Here is a 20,566-nt window from a genome sequence, read left to right as displayed (position 1 = left end):
TTGAACTAATTGAATATATTTATATCATTTTAACTGACAAAAATTTACAATAAAAGGTAATCAGGTTTTCTTTTTATAAATCGTATAAATGCGTCAATCGTAAATCTTAAAGAAAAAAAAACCACATAAAAACTGAAAATCGATTTAGCTATTTATAGTAACCTATTTTGACATGGCAGTTAATATAAACATTTATCGAAAATGTAACTATAAAATCTATTTCGAAGTGCAAAGGATTAACAATACTAAAATAAATTAATAAAAAAAAAAAAAAAAAAAAATCAAATTAAGATATAAACTGCATTTTTAGCATAATGTTGGCTTTTAGTAAATAAATAAAAGCAGTAAGTTCCAATAATGAAACTACCTATTACTCATTTTTAACAATAGACACCAACGTGAAGGTAAGCCAAGCAGTCTATCAACACAAAACATCACAACAATAACACATAACAATAGAATATTTACACCCTTGATCCTAAAATCCAGCGAAAATAACAAACCAAATTAAAATATGAAAGGCAAAATTAGAAAAGCAATTTAATGTTAACTATATATTTATCTTTTTACTAAACATATAACTACATAAAAGTATATTTGTTTTTATGTTCAATATTAGTTATTCAATTACTTCAAATTTAGGACATTAAAACACCCTAGATTTAAAGATCAAGGTTGCATACTCTCTCATACACATTACGCTAAACATTAACAGACATTGTGTTTCCAGAATAACTAAAAAAGGCTAGACAACACAACCTAGCTCTAAAGCAGTAAAACCGCCTGACACTAAATGCTGCCAAGTCACACCTCTGCTATAAGTACACCGCTTGGCTGGCAAGGTTATCAATCTTGCTCAATATAATGCCAACTCACACCACTTTGAAAACATGGAAACAACATAATTTAAACATATATACAGCTATAAACAAATATGGTTTCATATAAAACATATAAACCTATTAAATGACAGGTATATTTATCAAAAACTATGAAAAAAATATTAAAGTAATAAAAAAATATAACATTATTTGTGTAACACTTTTCACCTACCATACCTTGAATGAGATGTTTATCAATTTTGAAAAACAAACTATTAAATGCCCTAGTTCTTGAACATGCAAAATATAGTTGACCATGAGAGAAACACGGTTTTTTGAGATATACCCCAACTCTATCAAATGATTGACCTTGACTTTTGAAAATTGTCATTGAATAAGCCAATCTGACAGGAAACTGACAACATTTCAGAACAAAAGGTAAATTAGAATCTGATGGAGCCAACTGAATTCGAGGAACAAAAACCCATTTACCACCAGAAACACCTGTCAAAACCTCTGCATCAATATAATTATTTTGAAGAGCACAAATGTTCATTCGAGTGCCATAGCATAACCCAGCTTTGAGATTTAAATTTCTAAGTAGCATAATTACACAACCAAATCTCAATTTTTAACAATGAGGTAGAATACCTGAAGGAGTTAAGCTGTTCAAAAACTCAACAGGAAAATTATTTCTTTCATTAAGGTCATCAGTATCAATTTGATCAGCACTTAAATATATTTTGACCTCACCCAGCAGACATTCAAGCACTTCTTCATTGATAATGAATCAACATTAGTTGGTGTTAAAATCACGCGTTTAGAATAATCATTTTGATCAGCATCTCCAAAAATCTTTTCAACAACTGATTCATTTTCTCTAATAATGCACTGATTTGGTATTTTAATGCATCCTTTAAAAGGATCTTCCTCTTTGACAGGTATTGTTCCATTCCCAAGTTTTAGTAGCCATTGGGAAAATTCACCTTCCCCATCTTGTACTCTCATATTTTCAGTTAATGCAAACTTCTGCACCCATTGCCAATGCAAAGAACATTTTACACACAATTCTACTATTTCAGCTGGTTGTGTTTATACACAATTCTACTATTTCAGTTGTTGAACATTTTCATCAAAATTTTCTAGATTTAAGCCAATAAACTCATCAATAACAGGCAGATTGTAATCAGTCTGCATTTTACCACTTTGATTAATAATCTTTTCAATTTGATGAAGAGTAGCTTGTTCAGCTATTAGAAGTGGGATTGAGCAGTGAATGAATTCTTCCATCATAAAAGCTTTGCATGTATTCCAGAGATGTAAAGGATTGTCAGATTCACAAAAGGTCAAAATAATTGAAAACAACTGTCTAATTTGCTTTGGCGTACTTGTTAAAACCGCCTCAGAAAGAGTATTCTGCCATTCAGTGTCATCTTACAACAATTCTTTCAAAACACATGCTTCACGAAACGTTTCAAAGACAATGCCATTAACAGTACGCACATCCTCCCAAGATATTGCTCCTTTTGCTTGCAAAAGTAACAGTTTAAGAAAAAACAATTCTCCAGTTGGATTAACTTTATACATTCTTACTATCACCTTATTACCACCCCTTTGTCTAACCTTCCATTTACAATGTTTATCATCAAATATAAAGTGATAAGGAATGTCTACATAAGAATAGCAATGTGCTCTTTCATTTTCAGCATTTAACTTAAACCATGCCGTTAGGTGCGCATCACGTTGAGCTGCACAATCTTAAGCCATTTGTTCTGCTCCTTCTCTAAAATACAATAATTGATTTTAAGGTAGATGTTTACCAAGTCACAGCACTTTGAAAACACAGAAACAACATAATATAAACATGTACCAACTATAAACACAATGTGTTTAAATGTGTATATAAGATTAAATATATACCTTATATACATATTTCAACACAATTTTAAAACAATTATATAACACATATTAACACATACACAAACAATAAAAAAACACTTTACATTGTTGTAAAAACACATTGATAAAACAACTAAAAGGCACTTATTTCAACAAATACATACATATCAAAAAAGCATATATGCAAACAATAAACATGTGCAAACAAAAATTTTAAAAATAACGCCATAAAATTTAAAAAGATTCAAAGTAAACAAAATATATATTTACAAACAATGCTCTTTACCTTCTTTTTTTTTTCATAAGAACTGTAATCCTCATAACAAAATTTAACCTTTACATACAATAACATGTGACATGCCATGTCAGTGTTGGCACAAAATTTTAATTTATTTTTCTAATTTTTTTAAAAAAGAACAAAAATAATTAAAAGCATCACAGAAATTTCAAAGTAGTAATAACCATTTTATGGAAGTAGCATTAGTGTAACTTTAAATAACATCCATACCCCTATTTTCTTTCTAAAAATTAAAATAACAAAAATAAAAATGCTGAAAGAAAAGCTAAAACAAACAAAATACAAACGATTTAAAAGATTAAAATCCTTTCTACTTTTTCTGATAAAAATTTAAATCCTTTCTACTTTAGCTAATAAAAATGTATATATAACTATTTTATATACTTACTTCAATTATAATATGATCTTAACGATTATCATTTCTCTTAATATGATTCTTTATGTAATATATCTAAACTAATAATTAAATTCCAAAAGGAAAAAAGTTTCAACTTGCTTAAGAGATCTTTCTCCAATGGCCGCGTGCATTTAGAGAACGCGCTTTTTCAAAGCCTAGTAACTAATGACGAAACGACGTTGAGCATTAAGGGGGAAGTACCCCAAAAATGTTTAAACTCATGTTGAAACAGTAAAATTGATTTTAAACAATATATAATGTCCAAATTTTATATTTCAGAATGAAAATTTTTAAAAATTGTGTTTTGTTGCCATGGTAACCTAGAAAATATTGAAAAAATAACCAAAAAACAGTTAATGCCCCGGCCAACTTATCCGAAGAACTACATATATTCAAACTGTCATATTGCAATTCCCTTTAACTAATACTTTGAACTGTGATCTGAACCTAAAATTTTATGAAAAATATGAAGTTAGTTTTTTAAGGGGGCAAATATATTGTTGTTTAATGAATTTTGGTCAAAATTAGGCAACTGAAATAGACGTAGAACGTGTTCTGTCAAGTATTTCATAAAAGTGGAGGTTCAAATCACAGAAGGTATAAAATAGGACAATTACTGAAAATTTCATCATTAAACACCAAGCGGTTCCAAAGTTATCATAGCCGGGGCATTTAAAAACCTTGTTTTGAGAAAAACGCAAAAACAGAAAAAAAAATTTTTTAATTTCACAAAAATATAAAATATAACTAAATTATGTTTAAAATAAAGTTTCAGAATGACCCAGGAGCATACTGACTTCATTCAAAGTTTTCATATTTGTCCTTTGATGCATTTGACAACCCTCGTAATCTTTCGCCGCTTCTTAGATAACTTTAGATTTTTATATCCAGCTAAAAAAATGCGTTTTTGATTTTGATTATCGCACAAACTTGATGTATATTTCCCAGGTGTCATGGTTAACTGTTCTGGCTCAACATCTAACACTTTTCTATTATCCATTGACAATGTTGTCACAACTCCGTTCAGTGAACTGTATCCTCTACGTTGCCAAGTTCCATCAGTTGAAACTCCAGTATCAACAATGTTGTTGCTATTACCTTTTATTTCTTTTGCAGCCTCAAGCATTATTTCTTTAGTAACTGTAGTAACAGCATCAGTAATAAGCTTTACAGAACCATTGTAATTTTTTTTACTCATCGGACTTGGGAGGTTCATTAATGCAGAAAACTTTTCAAGTCCTGAATACCCTTGCCCAATAGATCTCATTCTATATACAATACGAAAATTAATATCATAAGTGCAGTTACAAACTTTAGATGTATAGAAACCTTTTCTATATCCACAAACACTGCAGCAACATATTAAATTTGAAGCATATCCTTTTTTTTTTTCACAAAGTTTTCTTTCAATACCAAGCTATAATCGTTAATACACTGTGAACAACATAAAGATTCAAATATTGTGTTTAAAATTTCAACATCAATTATTCTGTAACGAATTATTTTTTCATCATTTTTATTTGGAATATCAATTTTCATATATTTAACCTTGCTGGCTGATCTTGAAGAACTAGAATCAATGTCTGAATCTTTTTTTGAGTTTGCCATTGATGTTGGTGATGATAAAGTGTTTTGGTTACCACAAAACAATCTTTTCTTTCCAGTAACTCTAGTTCTTTGCTTGACTCTATCTTTTCTTCCCATAATTAAGATTAATTTTTAATAAAATTTGATAAAATATGTTCTTATTACACTTAACAACTTACATAAACAAAGTAAATATTTGCATTTTAGGAATGTTTAAAAACTTTAATAATTAGAGGCAACCGAGTCAAATTTAATTTAAGCAGAGTAGATAATTAAAGTAAAAACAAAGTAGATAAAACTTTTTTTATAAGCAGGTTTTTAACTTTATGTGAGCCTCTGAAATAAGCAGAAAAGCAGAAGCTTTATCGTTGCTATGTGCGTTGCTATGGTTAAACGTGATGAGCATGTTTCAAAAAATTGAAATTACTCCACTTTTTTGACATTGTTTACAAGATCTCTTTATTTTATTGTGTTCTTCATTAATTTTTGCTTCCGAAATAAACAAAAAAAAATTTTTCAATTTTTGCTAAATTTATGGGGTACTTCCCCCTTAAACATTAAACGTTTCTGTGCTAATTATATTTAGATAATAATAATAGTAATAATAATAATAATAATAATAATAATAATAATAATAATAATAATAATAATAATAATAATAATAATAATAATAATAATAATAATAATAATAATAATAATAATAATAATAATAATAATAATAATAATAATAATAATAATAATAATAATAATAATAATAATAATAATAATAATAATAATAACAATCATAATAATAATCATAATAATATTAATAATAATAATAATAATAATAATAATCATAATAATAATAATAATAACAATATATATATATTTTTTTTTTGGGGGGGGGGGGGGAGAAAAGGGGGAGGAAGAGAGGAGGAAGGGGAGAGGGGGAGGGGGAGGGGAGAAGGAGGGGAGGGGGATGGGGATCGTGCCCAAGTAGCTAACCCGAGAGCACCACCTATGTAGGTTGATAGTAGACATGTCCCCACATTCTGTTGTGGCAATTTTGAAATTTTTAACTTCTGCAGAAATAAACTGGCTTTGAGGTATTGGTTCATAAATTTTTAGACCAGTTTATGTGAAAGAGAAAAATTAGTATACCTCTGTGTGTACAAAATTTTGAATAAAAACATTTTGCGGTTGCTGAGTTACAGGGTTTTAAGTGTTCAAAAGAGTCAAATTTTGACATTATTGTTTTAAATCGTTTTCCTGTGACAGCACTATTATAGAGTTTGTTGACAAACCAGTATTTTATATAAGCTCTATAGGGACAGGGCAGCAACTTTTATTAATGTTATTTTTCAGTTACATGAGTAACAGAAAATCTATGGTGATATTACCATTTAAAACCACTTAAAATGCTAAAATTAAAGTTAACATAACTTCTGATTAAAATGGGTAAGTTTATAAGCAAAAGTAGCCCAGTTTACACCTGTGAGTTTGTTTCAGAAAGAAAAATGATCAAGCAAAGAGAAATCAGAAAAATTAAAAATTCAGTTTTTTACAAAACTGAAGTTTTAAGATCTTCTCATATCATGTTTTATTTATATTGGAAAATGATCGAAAACTGTTTTGTCAGATGTTGATTTTTTTTTTCTACACTTGATCTTGATTGAAAGACTTTCCAGGACAAAATAAAAAATCTAAATCTGAATACTATAGACAAAAACATCAGAGATGCAGATTGTAATCAACAATAGAACTTGTAAACTTTCTAGCATATTCTGGATGTGTTAGAAGATTTTACTGTATTTTTTGTTAAATTTCCTATATGCTACACATCTGTCATAAATTAACTTGTTAGGCCAAGAGCTTGTCAGTAAACCAGAAGACCAATCAAATTGGTTAAACAGCCAAGTACTCAACATCTAAACCTTACAATATTGTAATGAATTGTCTGATGTTCTTTTTTTAGTACAGTCTGTTAAAAATAGAATATGGTGAAAGGTGGGTCCTGACAAGAAATCTCAAAGAAAGTGAACAGCCAGTAATGTACTGTACGTTTAAATATCTTGATTTTTTGGATGGTCTTGCAGATAAAGCACAACCCAGTTTGTGTTTAGATACAGGTGGTATCACCTAGTTATCAGCATCAGTGCTAATTATCAGAAATTATTGCAAAAAATTAATTCCCAGTAAACCAAAATAAATCAAAGAGATTTATTTGGTTTACTGGAAATTAATTTTTTAAAGAGACTATTAGCAGTTAGGCTGTGAAAATATTCAGAAAAAATTGGATTGTTGTAATTAAATTTTTGTAATTAAATGTGAAGAATAAATCTTGAAAAATTAACTCTTACAATTTTATGGTTAAGTTAGTTTGAGAATTTCTTTAAAATCTAAAATAAAGTTTATATTTGAAAGATACCTATTAAAGAAAAATAGTGTAAAACTTGAATAGCAAAACTTTTTAAATATTCATTTCACATGGAATACATTTCTTGTTCAAAATCTCATTAATTATTCTTAGAAAAAAGGAGCATTTCTTCAAAAAAACCATTCTTTACCTTACAAGGGTTTTATCTAATTTTCAAAAGATGCACTGCAATGCTGTTACTCATAATGGAGATTTCGATGGAACAAAAGATTGTGGTAAGGGTATGTTTAAATGGATTGATGGGAGATTTTATGATGAAAGCTATAAAGAAATTCAAAAGGAAAGTAAAGGCAAGTACTATTGGAATGATGGCTCTGTATATGAAGGAAGTTTTAAAAACGGTTTAAGACATGGCGATGGTAAACTTATATGGAATAATGGGGAGGTATGTTTAGTAAATATATATATTAATTGTATTCTGATGAAGATTGCTGTTATATGTTTAGTTTTAACAAGTTTTTTTCCTATTTTTACTTATTCATTGGTAATTTTTATATTATTTTGAATAGTATAAGTTGCCTACTCAAAGTGTACTTCTATATAAAGTGTACTTCCATTAATTTTTTATTTAAACTATTACTTATGCACTATAATTTTAGCTTTATGCATACGGTTTGTAAACTTATCTTATTACTAAATTATTGCTAGTTTTCTAACATAAAATAACATGATAAAACATTGTTAAATGACTTTTTGTAAATAGTTCCCTCTTTTCTTAAATTTTTTGATACTCTTAATCAAGATAATGCTTTCTGTAAATTTTTAGACATATTTTGGGCATTTTTTCAATGATCATCTTGATGGGTTTGGTATATATACCTGGCCTGATGGAAGTAGCTATAATGGCATGTTTCAAAATAACTTAAGAAGTGGTTATGGGGAATTATGTAAACCTAATGGAGATAAATTTCAAGTAATTTTTTTTATTCATAATTCTATATATGCTAGTACATGTGTTATTTAAAGTTTTCCTTTTGGTCATGCATAAACTATATTAAAATCATCATTCAGCATCAGCATCTTGATTTCATATGAGGTGAAGTGTATCATTTCTAGTTCTGATAGAAATCAAATAATGCATTAATTTGGTATAAATTTCTGGTATAAATAATGCATTAATTTGGTAAAAATCAAAATGGTATAAATTTTCAAGTTTAATAGTATTGGAAAGACTTTAATAAAATTTCAAAAATCTTTAATGACACAAAAAATTTTAAAATTTGATACTTGTCTATTTATTATTTAAAAATAATAAAAAATATTCCAATATGTAATTAAATCTGTACATTAGGAATGTTTTGTTAATTTAAATGAAGAATTAAGTTGTATTTATTTGTTGAGATTTACTAGAGTTTTACTTTTTTTTTTGCTCAGTTCTTGATGAAAACTTCTAATTAGTTTTTATAGTCACAAAAGGTCAGGTAAATTATTAATAAAAACAAGTTAAAATTCTTTGATTGGCTTTTTAAAACTCAGAAACTATAACAAAGCAAAGAATTGTATGGAATATAAATAATTTTATTTGTTATAAAATGAAAGATAACATAAAAAAATAGATGAATGTTTAATAAACACTTAATTATTACTTTTTAGATTAGTTATGTAAAATATAATATATAGACAAAAATGGTCTTGAATGGCCTTCATAAAGGAAAAATTATTGAGATGTCATCATTTAGAAAGACTCAGAGATATTGCAAGTAAGATTGGATGTGGAAAAAGTACTGTTGTACTTTTTGAAGAAATATTATGACACAAGAGAAACAGCCTGTTGATCTATGTCAGGAAGAATGCTCCTAGCTACCTTTAAATGGAAACTCCTTCTATCAAAGGTCAAGATTGCATGTAAAAACAGGACAATGGAGATGAGTGGATGAAACTCCTTTTGGCTTTAGATGCACTCAAAGATTCTGTGTTTGGAGGCATAGTAGTGAAAAGTATCATCCTGAGTATGTTAAAGCCACTATCAAATATCAAAAAACAACATAGTGTTTTTTTTATTGTTTATATATATATATATATATATATATATATATATATATATATATATATATATATATATATATATATATATATATATATATATAATATATATATATATATTGATGTGTATAAGCATGATTTTTATATATTGATACTTTGATTAAAAACATTTATTAAATGCTTTTTTTTCTTAAAGTTTACATTGAATTTTTATAAAAAAAAGCCATACAAAATTTTAAGGCCGGTTTTTTAGGCATTGGCTGTATGTATAAAATCAAAAGGCATCAGCAAATTTTGATATTTTTTATGAGAAACCTCATAAAAGTTTGTTCTATTTGGCATGGAATGATTCAAAAAAGTTTCTGGTTAGTAAAGTTTAAATGAGTTTATTAAAGTTTTTTTTATATCCAGCCAGGAAAAATATATAATTTTAGGCAGCAAAAAAATTATAAAACGTTGATTTTGAGAAAATAAATCTTTGAAATAAAATGTTGCAGACAATGTATTCTCTTTTATCTCAAAATTTTGATGATTTGGTTCACAAATAAAATTAAAAACTGTTTGTATTTTCCCATATCAAGTACCTTAAGAACTCACTCTTACCAAGGTCCAGACTCTACTTGAAAGTTTCTTCCTTTCCACCTGCTATTCACTTTTTAAAATTAACTTTCTAAGTTGGCAATACGCCATTTAAAAATACATTTTCAGGAAACTTTCTTTAAGTAGTTTTTTTAGGGGAAGCCCATCTTTAGTTTTCAATTAAACCTATTAGCTTAACCTGTAGGCTAAAAAGAACAAATTATTTCTGAGGAGGATTAAAATTTTTTTTAAAAAAAACACCTTTTAATGGTTAAAGAGGGCAAGAAGACTGCTATAGCCTCCTCAAACAGATTATGTGATATTACTTAATTCATAATTCACTGATTGCAGTATGTAGTGTCATTGGTTGTACCTTGAGTTGTTGAAGTAGCAAATATTTAAGGAATATTACTATGATAACCTCTTGCATTCATTACAATCATCTCTAGCATTCATTAAGATCAACTTTAGCTATAGCAGCAATCCTGAGTTTCATCTTTGTTTAATGTTGCAATTTCATAGTTGTGATGCTCTAAATATATCTTACCAAGTTAAAATACTGTTTCCGTTCAAGAAGTATGATAAAAATATGATAAACAAGATAAAACTGAACTGCAAACTGTTTTGCTAGATGACTCCATTCCATGGTATTGTAAATTAAGATTTATGAGTAAGAACTAATAAAAATTACTATTGAAATTGTATTTTGAATAGGTTAAGTAAACTTAATTGTATTTTTTTTAATGCAAAAGAAAAATTCTAACTTGAAAAAGAAAAATGCAGATCCATTATTTTAAAAAGTATACAAATTCCTAGTTTTACTTTGTAATTTAATAAAAATTATTTTTCTTATTTCTAAGTTCTGATTTTATTTAACATAACAATAGCATACAGTGATTTTAGCTAATACTGTTGTCTCAGCAAACCCAGAAAAAACATTTTTATTGGACAAGGCTCTTTCTCTAGTTAAATGCATCAAATTCTTTTTTCAACATGCCTCTAAACCTTAAGCCTAAAGTGTTAACTCTAAAGATTGTAGAGTATGAGCAATATGATGGCAAGTATAACTGTAAACAGACAGTTTTGTAATAATAATATGGTTTTGTAAATTATAAAAAGAGGCAGAAGAATAGAGAACTTAATTATTACTTGAAATATTTTTTGAGGCTGTAGTGCAATATCATACATTCTATACAATATCATAGCCATACAGCACCAGAAAGTCATAAGCTACTTTATATGCAAGCAGGTTTTTATTTCAAATTTAAAATCAATCACTTCCAATTTATATCTATTATATATTAGGATAGGTGATTTTTACCCCCCAAATGTTGCATAATGTTGCAGTAGTTGGAATAAGATTCCTCTCAAATTTTATGAGATTTTGGGTGAAAAATTGTTCGTGGATTTAGCCAGAGCTGGGCAACCAATAGTTTTTTTTTAAATCTGATATCAATTGTCCATTATTTTTCTAATTCACTGGTTCAATAATTGATACTTCCAATAGTTCAAAAATAGTTCAGTCCAATTTATAGTCTGATAATCTGATTTATTTTCACCTAATTTGAAAAAACTCACACTTTTTGCTGGGTTTTTTAAAATTGAACGAATGGCTTTAGATTTACGCTGAATATAGTACCTTACATACAAAGTTTTACAAAGAAAGTACAAAAATAGCTAGGCACTAGTTGAATTTGTTTTTTGAACAAAAAAATCAGCCTAGTAAGCAAATAAAAATTGTTACTGGTAATAATTAATATAAACAAGTGAAAAATATAAATAAATATGCAATATAACTACAACTGTAATAGTACCATAGGAAAGTACAATACAGGTACAGTAAGTATGACCAGAAAAAAGTTGCTTATTTGCCATATCAAAACACTGAGATCACTTGTCTACCTCATCAGGTGCCCCCTCTTGAGTAGTCAAATCAAGTATCTTGGTCATAAATTTTATATGTACACTTGTTCACAAAAATTAACTTATTGCATATATAAAAATTAGGGTGGAAATACAAAATTTGGATGGTCCAACAGTTAAAGTCCAATAGTTATTTTTAGTTTGATAACTATTAAGTATCAGAAGTCTAATGTTGCAGTCTGATACTTTTCTCTTAGTCCAATACTATTGGAATATTGAGTAACTTCTATTGGAAGTGTCTACTTCTGGATTTAATCAAGATTATTGTGATCATACATTATATGTATTTTACATAAAATTTTCAATTGTGAGAATATGCTATAGTTTTCTATATGCTATTTTTATTATCTATAATTCTAAATTTATAAAATGTTGTTTATCTAATTTTACAACTTTTAAAATTTATTTGAAAATGTCACATGAATGGGACTAATATCCACTCGACATAAAAATTTCTGTCCTGAACATGCACATTCTTGTTCTGGATTTGGCCTACATTAAGACTGGCTTTAGTACTTGTGGTTGAGAAAGGAAGAAAAAATTTTTTTTGTGAAAAAAATGTTTTTTTTTCTTTTCTACAGGGAAATAACATGTACTAAATAACACGTCTGCTTGGGTTTGTTATTATTCACATGACTACTGCCAAGCTTCTTTCCACTTTTTTTCTGTGTAATAGGTGTAACAAAAAATTTTTGTATTATTGATAGGATTTATAATTCTTGTTTAAATTTTTTATGTTGACTATTTCATTTTATATAACTTTATGAGAAATTTTAGATTATTACTTCAATAAAATTAATACAATAAAGTTTATACAAAATATTTTATCAAATATCAAATGAATAAAAATACTCATTAAAATATTGAACATTTACTCAGAATGACTAATATTAAAATCAACTCAAATTTAAATAATAAAACTTAGTGATAGTTTTTTTTTTTATTGGTTCCTTATGATAATCATCCAGGTAGGCTAAATTTGATTGGCAGTTGTAAAACAACAATCATTTTATTGGTTGCATTTTATATTCAAAATGAGATATTGTGAAGCAAGGTTTGAAGCAACTAGTTTAGAAGTTAATATTTTAAAGATTGAAAAGCAAAATAATTTAGCAATTTAACAAAATTAGTCTTTAACTAAGGTCTTTAAATGCAAATTGGCAATCCATTTTTAATACAGCATACCTGAATATTGGTGGAGATACAGTTATACCCCAGTTACAATAACTGCAATACTATTCACTTTAAGATTAATCATAACTATAAACAATTGCATCATTGTATTTCTGTGGACATTTTATGTATATTTATTTCAGGGTATTTTTTTCAATGACAAACAATCTGGTCCTGGAATTTACACTTACAAACAAAGCAAGAAACAAGATGTTGGAATTTGGATTGGATCAAAGCTAGTTAAAACATGTTTTCATGCTGATGACTTGTTTACTTACAATAATGGGTCTACATATAACAGCATAAAAGTGACTCAGGAACCTTTGGTTTTTCTGAATTTAAATGAAGAATCAATAAGTTTGCGTAAAAAGTTATGCATACCTTTATCTTTTCCATATGAAGCAATTTTAAATGGTGATGAAAAATTAAACTTATTTAAAGGTCCTTTGGAAGAATTGTCCGAAAATTTCCTTTTTGCTGCTTCCTGTGGCAATCTTTCTAAAGTAAAAAACATATTTGAGAGTGGGCTTATTCACCCAGATGTAACTGATTATAAAGGCCATTCTGCATTAATAGCAGCAGCAGTAAGTTCTCTTAAATAAAATCTTTATATTCTTTGGTTTATTAAATTGTTTTTTTAATTATTTAAAGAGATGATTATCCCCAATCTGCCTTAGTTTTTATCATTATGAGGCTATGTAAGTTTGGTTTTAAATATTTGTATATTATGATCTTTTTTTGTTTATTAATCACATAGATAAATTGCCATTTACAAGTAGTAAACTACTTGTTAGATGTTGGTGCCAACATAAATAAATTAACTGAAGAAAAATTGTCTGTATTATCTGCTTGTCTCATTTTGCTTTACTCCCCACAGTACTTCATTGAGAATATTGCTGAAAATATGCCAAAAGATAATTTATTCAATTTTGTAGAAATTGAAAAGAAAAATGGTTCTCTAGTTTGTCGAAATGAATTTAGAATGATAATGTCCATCTATGAGTTATTGTATTTTCATTTCAAAAAAAGACATCCAAAAGGAAAAGCTTCAATATCACAAACTTGTCATCAAAACTCCTTGACATCATCCGTTGGTGATGAGTTTGAAAACAGTCATTGTATCAGGTTTGACTCCTGGAAAGTTGGTTTTTATCAAGATTCAATGAGTAATGCAAAACAAACTGATGAAATAAACAATCAATTTAAAAATTTATTGATTCAAACTGATGAGTGTTTCAATAATCAAGTTAAAGATATCAATCTGAGCATAGCTGACACAAAGACATCTAACTCTTTACCATATATAAAGGCATGTTCATCAACCAATGCTAGTTTTTGTGGCTATGAATCTTACAGCAATATGGAAAATGAGCCTGCTACAAGATATGAAAGTAAAACTCAAAATGAAATAGTCTCAAAACTGATTCGTAAAGAAAGGTTTTTTTTCAGTGCTTGTTATTATTTTATATGAACGTTAGGCTTGCATCATATTTTTGAGTTAACAAAATTTACAAAATAAATATAAATAAATGTGAAAACAACGCTTTTGCAGATATGTTTTTGTATCTTAATTTGAAAAATTTTGGATTTTAGAAAACCTCATTTGGAAAAAGTAATTAAAGTTTTATTGAAAAGAGGTGCTGATCCTAATGTATCAACAGTTCCTATGCCAGCATTATTTTTTGCTGTAAAGTCTGCTGATACATTAGCTGTTAAAACATTTTTAGGAAAGAATGCTGATACTACTTCTAGAATTGAGAAGGTATTTAAACTTTGCTATAAATTTCATGTTATATTTCTTCTATTTATAAATTTCCCAAAGAATCATTTTTAAGTAGTACGTTCTTTTTTGTTACTTTTTAAGGGTTTAAGTGCTTTACATATTGGTGTTGCTCTTCCCTCAACAGAATGTATTGAAATTACAAATCTGCTTTTACAACATGGTGCTGATCCTGATGCAAGAGACAATTTCTTTGGAGATCAGGATGACCAAGATGGTCGTACAGCTTTGCACATTGTTTGTTGTCGAAAAGATGACTATATAGCTGCAAATAAAATTGCAGAGATGCTATTGCAATGCGGGGCTACCCCAAATCTTTTAAGCTGTGGAAGTTCAGCTTTATCACTTGCAATTGCAAGTGGGAATGACTTAGTAAGATTTTTATTTTTTTAAAATTTTTTTAACAATTTTTCTTAATTTTTTTAGCTTTTGTAAATATATAGTTCAATTTTTCTTAAACTTTGTTTACACAGCACAATTTAAAGTAATTAATTTTAAAGTGTTTTGTGTAGATATAAAGTTAACTTTTTTACTATTTTAGACTGTTGAGACATTTTTTGGATTATTGAGACATTTTTTAGATTGTTGAGACATTACTAAAGAGAAATGTGAACCCTAATTTAAAACTAAAAAATGGACTTTGTTCTGCACTATGTGTAGCAACCACATTTCAAGCTGAATGTCATAGAACTCCTCTTGCAAGAATGAATTTGGTATATTTTATGTAAATCTGAAACCTCATGCTTTCCTAAATTTTAAACTTCATAGTTAGTCACTGGTTGTTATTCAAAGTGCATTGTTTTTATTTTTTTACATTTTCTTTTAGATAGAAAAGCTAATAGCATATGGGGGAGATGTATTGACTCCTGTTTATATTTCAGATAAACACCCTCCTGGAACAGTGGTGGATTATGCCTATTTCATTTTCACACAGGTTTGTTGGATTGGTCCCTTTAGGGAATTTGTTTAGGATGTTGGCAGGTGCTTACATTTGCACTTTAAATGGAGTTTTTCAAAAGATACTTTGGTTAATAAATAAATACTCTAAACAATAATTCTCTGGTTTCAAACTTTCATATGATTTTTACATTGTTTTTTTTTCTTAGGATTGTCGCATTGCATTTACACCTTATCATTCTTTATCTTTGATTGAAAGAGAAATTTACAAAGCAAGAAAACACATGCTGGCTTGTCTGGCTAATTTCCTTCGTGATGCTGTATTAAAAAAGGAAACAGAAGTAAATAGGGACTTTGAGAAAGGTAAGTTAAGTCCTAATTAATTCAAGACTGACTGTAAAATCCTCTTACCATCTGACTGTGCTCCTGCACATTTGTTTAAAGTGCAAATGTGGTCTTAAGGCAATTTTAAAACACAGTGAAGTTTAATTTCAGGTTGCAGGTCAGGCTCTTTAAACATGACAATGGTTAAATTTGTAGTGAGATGAAGTATTTCTAAAAATGTCTGAAACATTTTTTAATAAAGTAAAATCAGTATAAAAAAAGGGAATGTAAAGTAGATTTAAAGATTGAACCCCCAGAATCCCCAGATATTTTCATCAAGTTTACAATTTTTTTAAATATTTATGCATTGAAAACTTTTCATTTCTGCACACCTCTTTTATCTTCTTTCACACTTCTATACTTTTTTTATAATTCCGAAAATTGATCACTTGAATTGTTTTTATGCTTTATTTTGATTTATTATTATAAACAAGCAATAAGAGTAAGAAAATCTAACAGAAAAATAATGCCGTTAAGAGAAAATTTTATGGTAGTAGATTTACAAGGCTAGTAAAAATTATACTACTTCACTAATAGCAATACTACTGATATAATTACTGAGACACATTTTTTTACAGCCACAGAGATCTAATGAAAATGAAAAAAACTCTTATAACTATATTTGAAGTTTCACCTAGTTCTCCATTTCAAAAATTAAACTCAGTATTTTAAATGCAGACATAAATTTACTAGCTGATGATATATAACAAATAATTTTGTGCGACTTTTTCCTTGTCCTGCTTTTATGAAGCTAGTACTCATTTTTCTGGTGTCCAATTGATAGAGGTTACAAAGTTTGTGGCATCTTATTGAATTAATGTCCTAAAAGAAAATTTGTTGACAGAAAAAATTTTAGCTGCACATAATGCTGTATTTTATAGCTGCATATGATGCTGTATTTTATAGCTGCACATGATGCTGTATTTTATAGCTGCATATGATGCTGTATTTTATAGCTGCATATGATGCTGCAATTGCATTTAGTAATGGGGAGCTGCTATAAAAAGGTATTTTTTTTAATTTAGGACTGACTTATGGGATATATGTAATGCAGACTTTTAGCAACCTTAGTAAAAAAAAGCTGCCTCTTCTTTAGTAAAAAAGAAGGCTATTAAGGGAAAGAAATTGTTAAAAATTAAGTTGAGATGGCAGATGATTCTTGTGTTACATTGAATAGATTTTAAGTTGTAGATATATTTTTAAGTTTTCTTTAAATTTCTCAAAATGTTTTCGCATAAGTTATGCTCTTCTGTTTAACATATTTCTAAAAGCTCTCGACCAAGTGAAACTTTGCATGTATCATCTACATTTTTTTTAGTTATATTTACAACACAAATATCCTACTTTCATCAAATACAATTTTGTTAAATTTACAACACAGAAATCCTTTTTTCATCAATTTAAATTTACAACACAGAAATCCTTTTTTCATCAATTTAAATTTACAACACAGAAATCCTTTTTTCATCAATTTAAATTTACAACACAGAAATCCTTTTTTCATCAATTTAAATTTACAACACAGAAATCCTTTTTTCATCAATTTAAATTTACAACACAGAAATCCTTTTTTCATCAATTTAAATTTACGGAACAAATCAATTTAAATTTTTACGGAACAAAACGCATGTCGCTTTTCAAGTGATTTAATTACATCGATAATTTAAAACGATGAACGTTTTAATTGCTATTATTTTGACTGATTTTGTTATCTTTGCCTATTTTACTCACAGATACTTCCAAAATATTTTTTGATACTGTTATTAACCAACCAAGATTTGTTCGCGTCTCCAAGGTGCACGGAGAAAACGACGAGGTTTGTGGTTTGCGTTACCTGATTGTCGAATTATGTATCGGTAAAGTTCCCAGCAAAGCATTGCAATCTGCTCAAGACGTAAAGGTTGTCGACTGGAGGAAGAGATTCTGGTATTGCTATGAATGTGGAAGATCAATAGGTTGGATGATTTTATGAATTAACATTTGGTGGCATCAGTTTGTTTATTCATCTTTCTTGATATGTTGCTTATTTTTAACTTTATCAAGTTCTCTTGAATTTGTTTTTGTTTGAATTTTTGTTTTTTTCTCCTTAGGTGTTCAGTTGACACCGTGTAAGCGATGCAAGCAAGTTTTTTTTTGTTCTAGAGCGTGTAAAACTAACGGTGGGAGCTTAAGACATCGAAGAGAGTGCTTGAGTAATATTTCTTTTGGTTTATAATTGAATAACTTTTCTATTTATTCGATAAAGTTGTTTTTTAAGATTTTTAAAGATATTTTAAGCGGCTCACAAAAGAATTATAACATGGATTCTTTTTTATTTACAAAGAGGACTGGTATCAAATCTTTGCAAAGTCAGACAATGAAAAGTTAAGTTTGAAAAAGAGACAGAATATTGTGATAAAGAAAGGAACTCTTTCTAAAAAAACGATCGTCCTAACTGAAACAAAAACTTTGGAGCGAAATACTTCAAACTTGTTAACAAAACTTTAGTATTTGCGACCAACAATTAACGTGCGATCATCTTCAGCCTTCTTCGTTACTTTTATTTTGTCGTTGATAAAAAGTTATTTTAGAAGAGAAACTTTCAATATTGTAGTTAGAGATGTTATAGTTTGATATTTTAAAATTGTAGTAAGATATTTGATAGTTTAATAATTTTTTAAAAATTTAAAAGTAATTTAAAGTTAAATTATTTATTTTCATTTTGACTTGTTATCAATATTTTGATTTTAATCTTCTCTTTATTATTATTTACTGTTTATTTATTTTTCTTTAATTTTCCAATTCTCTTATTAAAATCCTCTCATCAATCAATCCTCTCATCAAAATCGCTAACTCTCTTGTTAACATCAATACACTGTCCGATATTCAATAGCAGAGTAGAAACCAACTGTTCTAATCCCCCACTTTACTCGCTGGGAATAATAATTTGAAGACTTCATCTGACAAAAATATTTATTTTGATATGAATTTTAAAAAAGCTGAGAAGTACACATTTTTCTCATTTTTAAAATTAGACCAACAAGCTTGAGACATGCTTTTAAAAAATTAGACCAACAAGCTTGAGACATGACTTTTAGAATTTTAAAATTAGACCAACAAGCTTGAAACTTTTAGAATTTTAAGTTAAACTTATCACAGATTTTTAACATATCGCTGCCTCAATCAAAACTAATCGTCACATGCTAATAATTTTTCTTGTATAATATACAGTATTGTGAACAATTTAAGAGCAACCATAAAAACAAATCATAATTTATTTTTATTTTTAAATTTTTATTTAACTAAATATATTTTTCTGGTAAAAAAAAAAAATAATAATAAATTTTAGAAAATAGGCGAACAAAATAAAAAATGATAATAATGATAAAAACTTTTATACAAATAAAAAAAATGTATTTAAAGTTTTATAGGTAATTTTAAATTAAAAAAAAAATAGTGAAAAAGTTAAGAACCACAGAACAAAAACCGGTAATTTTTTACCTAATACCGCGTAATTCTACCATGAATTTTTAAGCACTCATTTATACGATTTGGCATTGAGTCTATTAAATTCTCTAAAATATGTTTGGAAACATTTCCAAGTATTGCTGGTAAAATATTGCGCAACTCCACAAGGCTCCTTGGTGCTTTCTTGGCAATTTCTTTATCAAGCCAACTCCAAAGATTTTCAATGCAATTTAGATCTGGGCTATTTAGTGGCTAAGTTAGACGCTCAATATTTTTGCTTTCGAACCATTCAGAAACAATTTTAGCCCTGTGACGTGGTGCATTGTTTTGCTAAAAAATGAACGGAACGCTTTGCTCAAGTGCATCAATTGACGGTAACAAGTTGTTATTTAAAATATCGACGTAATAAATAGAGTTGAGTCGACTATCAAATAATTTAAACCTACCGAGATCATAATATGTTATGCAGCACCATATTCCAACCAACCCGCTACCTTGTTTTGTTCATTGAAATATACAATCGAGATTATATTTTTCTGAAGGCTGCCTGCGAATCATAATTCGGATTTTTCGGTTATCAACCTCGATATTCATCTCATCATTGAACATTACTGTCCTCCATTTTTGTTTAGACCATTCTTTGACGCTTTGGCAAAATTCTTTTCGCTTTTTTATATGTTGTTTGGTAAGACGCTGTTTTAGAACAGCTTTTAACCATAACATATTGTTAGCTAATAGTTTCCAACGCACAAGTGATGCTGATGCTTGACGTCCATTTGAAAGCTTTCGTTCCCTTCTTAATTCATGCCTCGGCATGGTTCAATTTTTCATTGCCAACCTGATTAAAAGGCGATTATCATAGGCCGTTTTCAAACGCAGTCTTCTAGAACGATGGCGATTAACGTAAGATTTCGTCTCTTTGAATCCTTTGATGATTGTTAACACCAAACTATGTGATTGATTTATCATTTTTCACGAGCGG

General features: G+C 28.2%; 2 protein-coding genes across 19 annotated transcripts; one reads left to right on the top strand and one right to left on the bottom strand.

The window, feature by feature from the left end:
* LOC149881818 (uncharacterized) lies at positions 1 to 3,548 on the bottom strand. Of its 2 annotated transcripts, none has more exons than XM_090066145.1 (3): positions 3,407 to 3,548; positions 3,007 to 3,241; positions 1 to 2,604 (listed from the first exon to the last, which is right to left on the bottom strand). In XM_090066145.1, exon 3 carries the CDS (start codon positions 1,426 to 1,428, stop codon positions 907 to 909), a length of 522 nt encoding a protein of 173 aa, XP_089922271.1. In that variant the 5' UTR covers positions 1,429 to 2,604; positions 3,007 to 3,241; positions 3,407 to 3,548; the 3' UTR covers positions 1 to 906. The 2 variants fall into 2 exon arrangements, with proteins under 2 accessions (XP_089922271.1, XP_089922272.1); XM_090066146.1 differs by having other exon boundaries at positions 3,007 to 3,117; positions 3,407 to 3,535.
* A 2,407-nt stretch (positions 3,549 to 5,955) lies between these two features.
* Positions 5,956 to 18,882, top strand: LOC145191158 (ankyrin repeat and MYND domain-containing protein 1-like). 17 transcript variants are annotated; one of them, XR_016444799.1, is made up of 14 exons: positions 5,970 to 6,087; positions 6,957 to 7,038; positions 7,512 to 7,803; positions 8,185 to 8,331; positions 13,220 to 13,660; positions 13,834 to 14,513; positions 14,670 to 14,838; positions 14,984 to 15,228; positions 15,438 to 15,569; positions 15,683 to 15,790; positions 15,963 to 16,116; positions 17,871 to 18,092; positions 18,228 to 18,329; positions 18,461 to 18,882. XR_016444799.1 is itself a non-coding variant. In XM_090066044.1 (14 exons), exons 3-14 carry the CDS (start codon positions 7,579 to 7,581, stop codon positions 18,622 to 18,624), a joined length of 2,832 nt encoding a protein of 943 aa, XP_089922170.1. In that variant the 5' UTR covers positions 5,970 to 6,087; positions 6,957 to 7,038; positions 7,512 to 7,578; the 3' UTR covers positions 18,625 to 18,882. The 17 variants fall into 17 exon arrangements, 8 of the variants coding, with proteins under 8 accessions (XP_089922171.1, XP_089922170.1, XP_089922172.1 ...); XR_016444795.1 differs by having other exon boundaries at positions 14,941 to 15,228; positions 15,738 to 15,790; XR_016444794.1 differs by having other exon boundaries at positions 14,941 to 15,228; positions 17,094 to 18,092.
* Positions 18,883 to 20,566: the final 1,684 nt, after the last annotated feature.

Source organism: Hydra viridissima, unplaced genomic scaffold, assembly GCF_058129835.1.
Source record: "Hydra viridissima isolate aposymbiotic clone 2 unplaced genomic scaffold, HvirCarnegie_v1 scaffold_11, whole genome shotgun sequence".
Classification (NCBI taxonomy): domain Eukaryota; kingdom Metazoa; phylum Cnidaria; class Hydrozoa; order Anthoathecata; family Hydridae; genus Hydra; species Hydra viridissima.
The sequence above is the reverse complement of the archived record's forward strand: the minus strand, read 5'-3'. Positions and strand labels throughout refer to the sequence as shown.

Coding starts and splice junctions, on each gene's coding strand:
- LOC149881818 (XM_090066145.1), bottom strand. CDS start 1,428: ATGCTACTTAGAAATTTAAATCTCAAAGCTGGGTTATGCTATGGCACT.
- LOC145191158 (XM_090066045.1), top strand. CDS start 7,579: ATGCACTGCAATGCTGTTACTCATAATGGAGATTTCGATGGAACAAAA. Junction 14,839..14,940: donor CTACTTCTAGAATTGAGAAG/GTATTTAAACTT, acceptor TTACTTTTTAAG/GGTTTAAGTGCTTTACATAT. Junction 18,093..18,227: donor TGAATGTGGAAGATCAATAG/GTTGGATGATTT, acceptor TTTTCTCCTTAG/GTGTTCAGTTGACACCGTGT.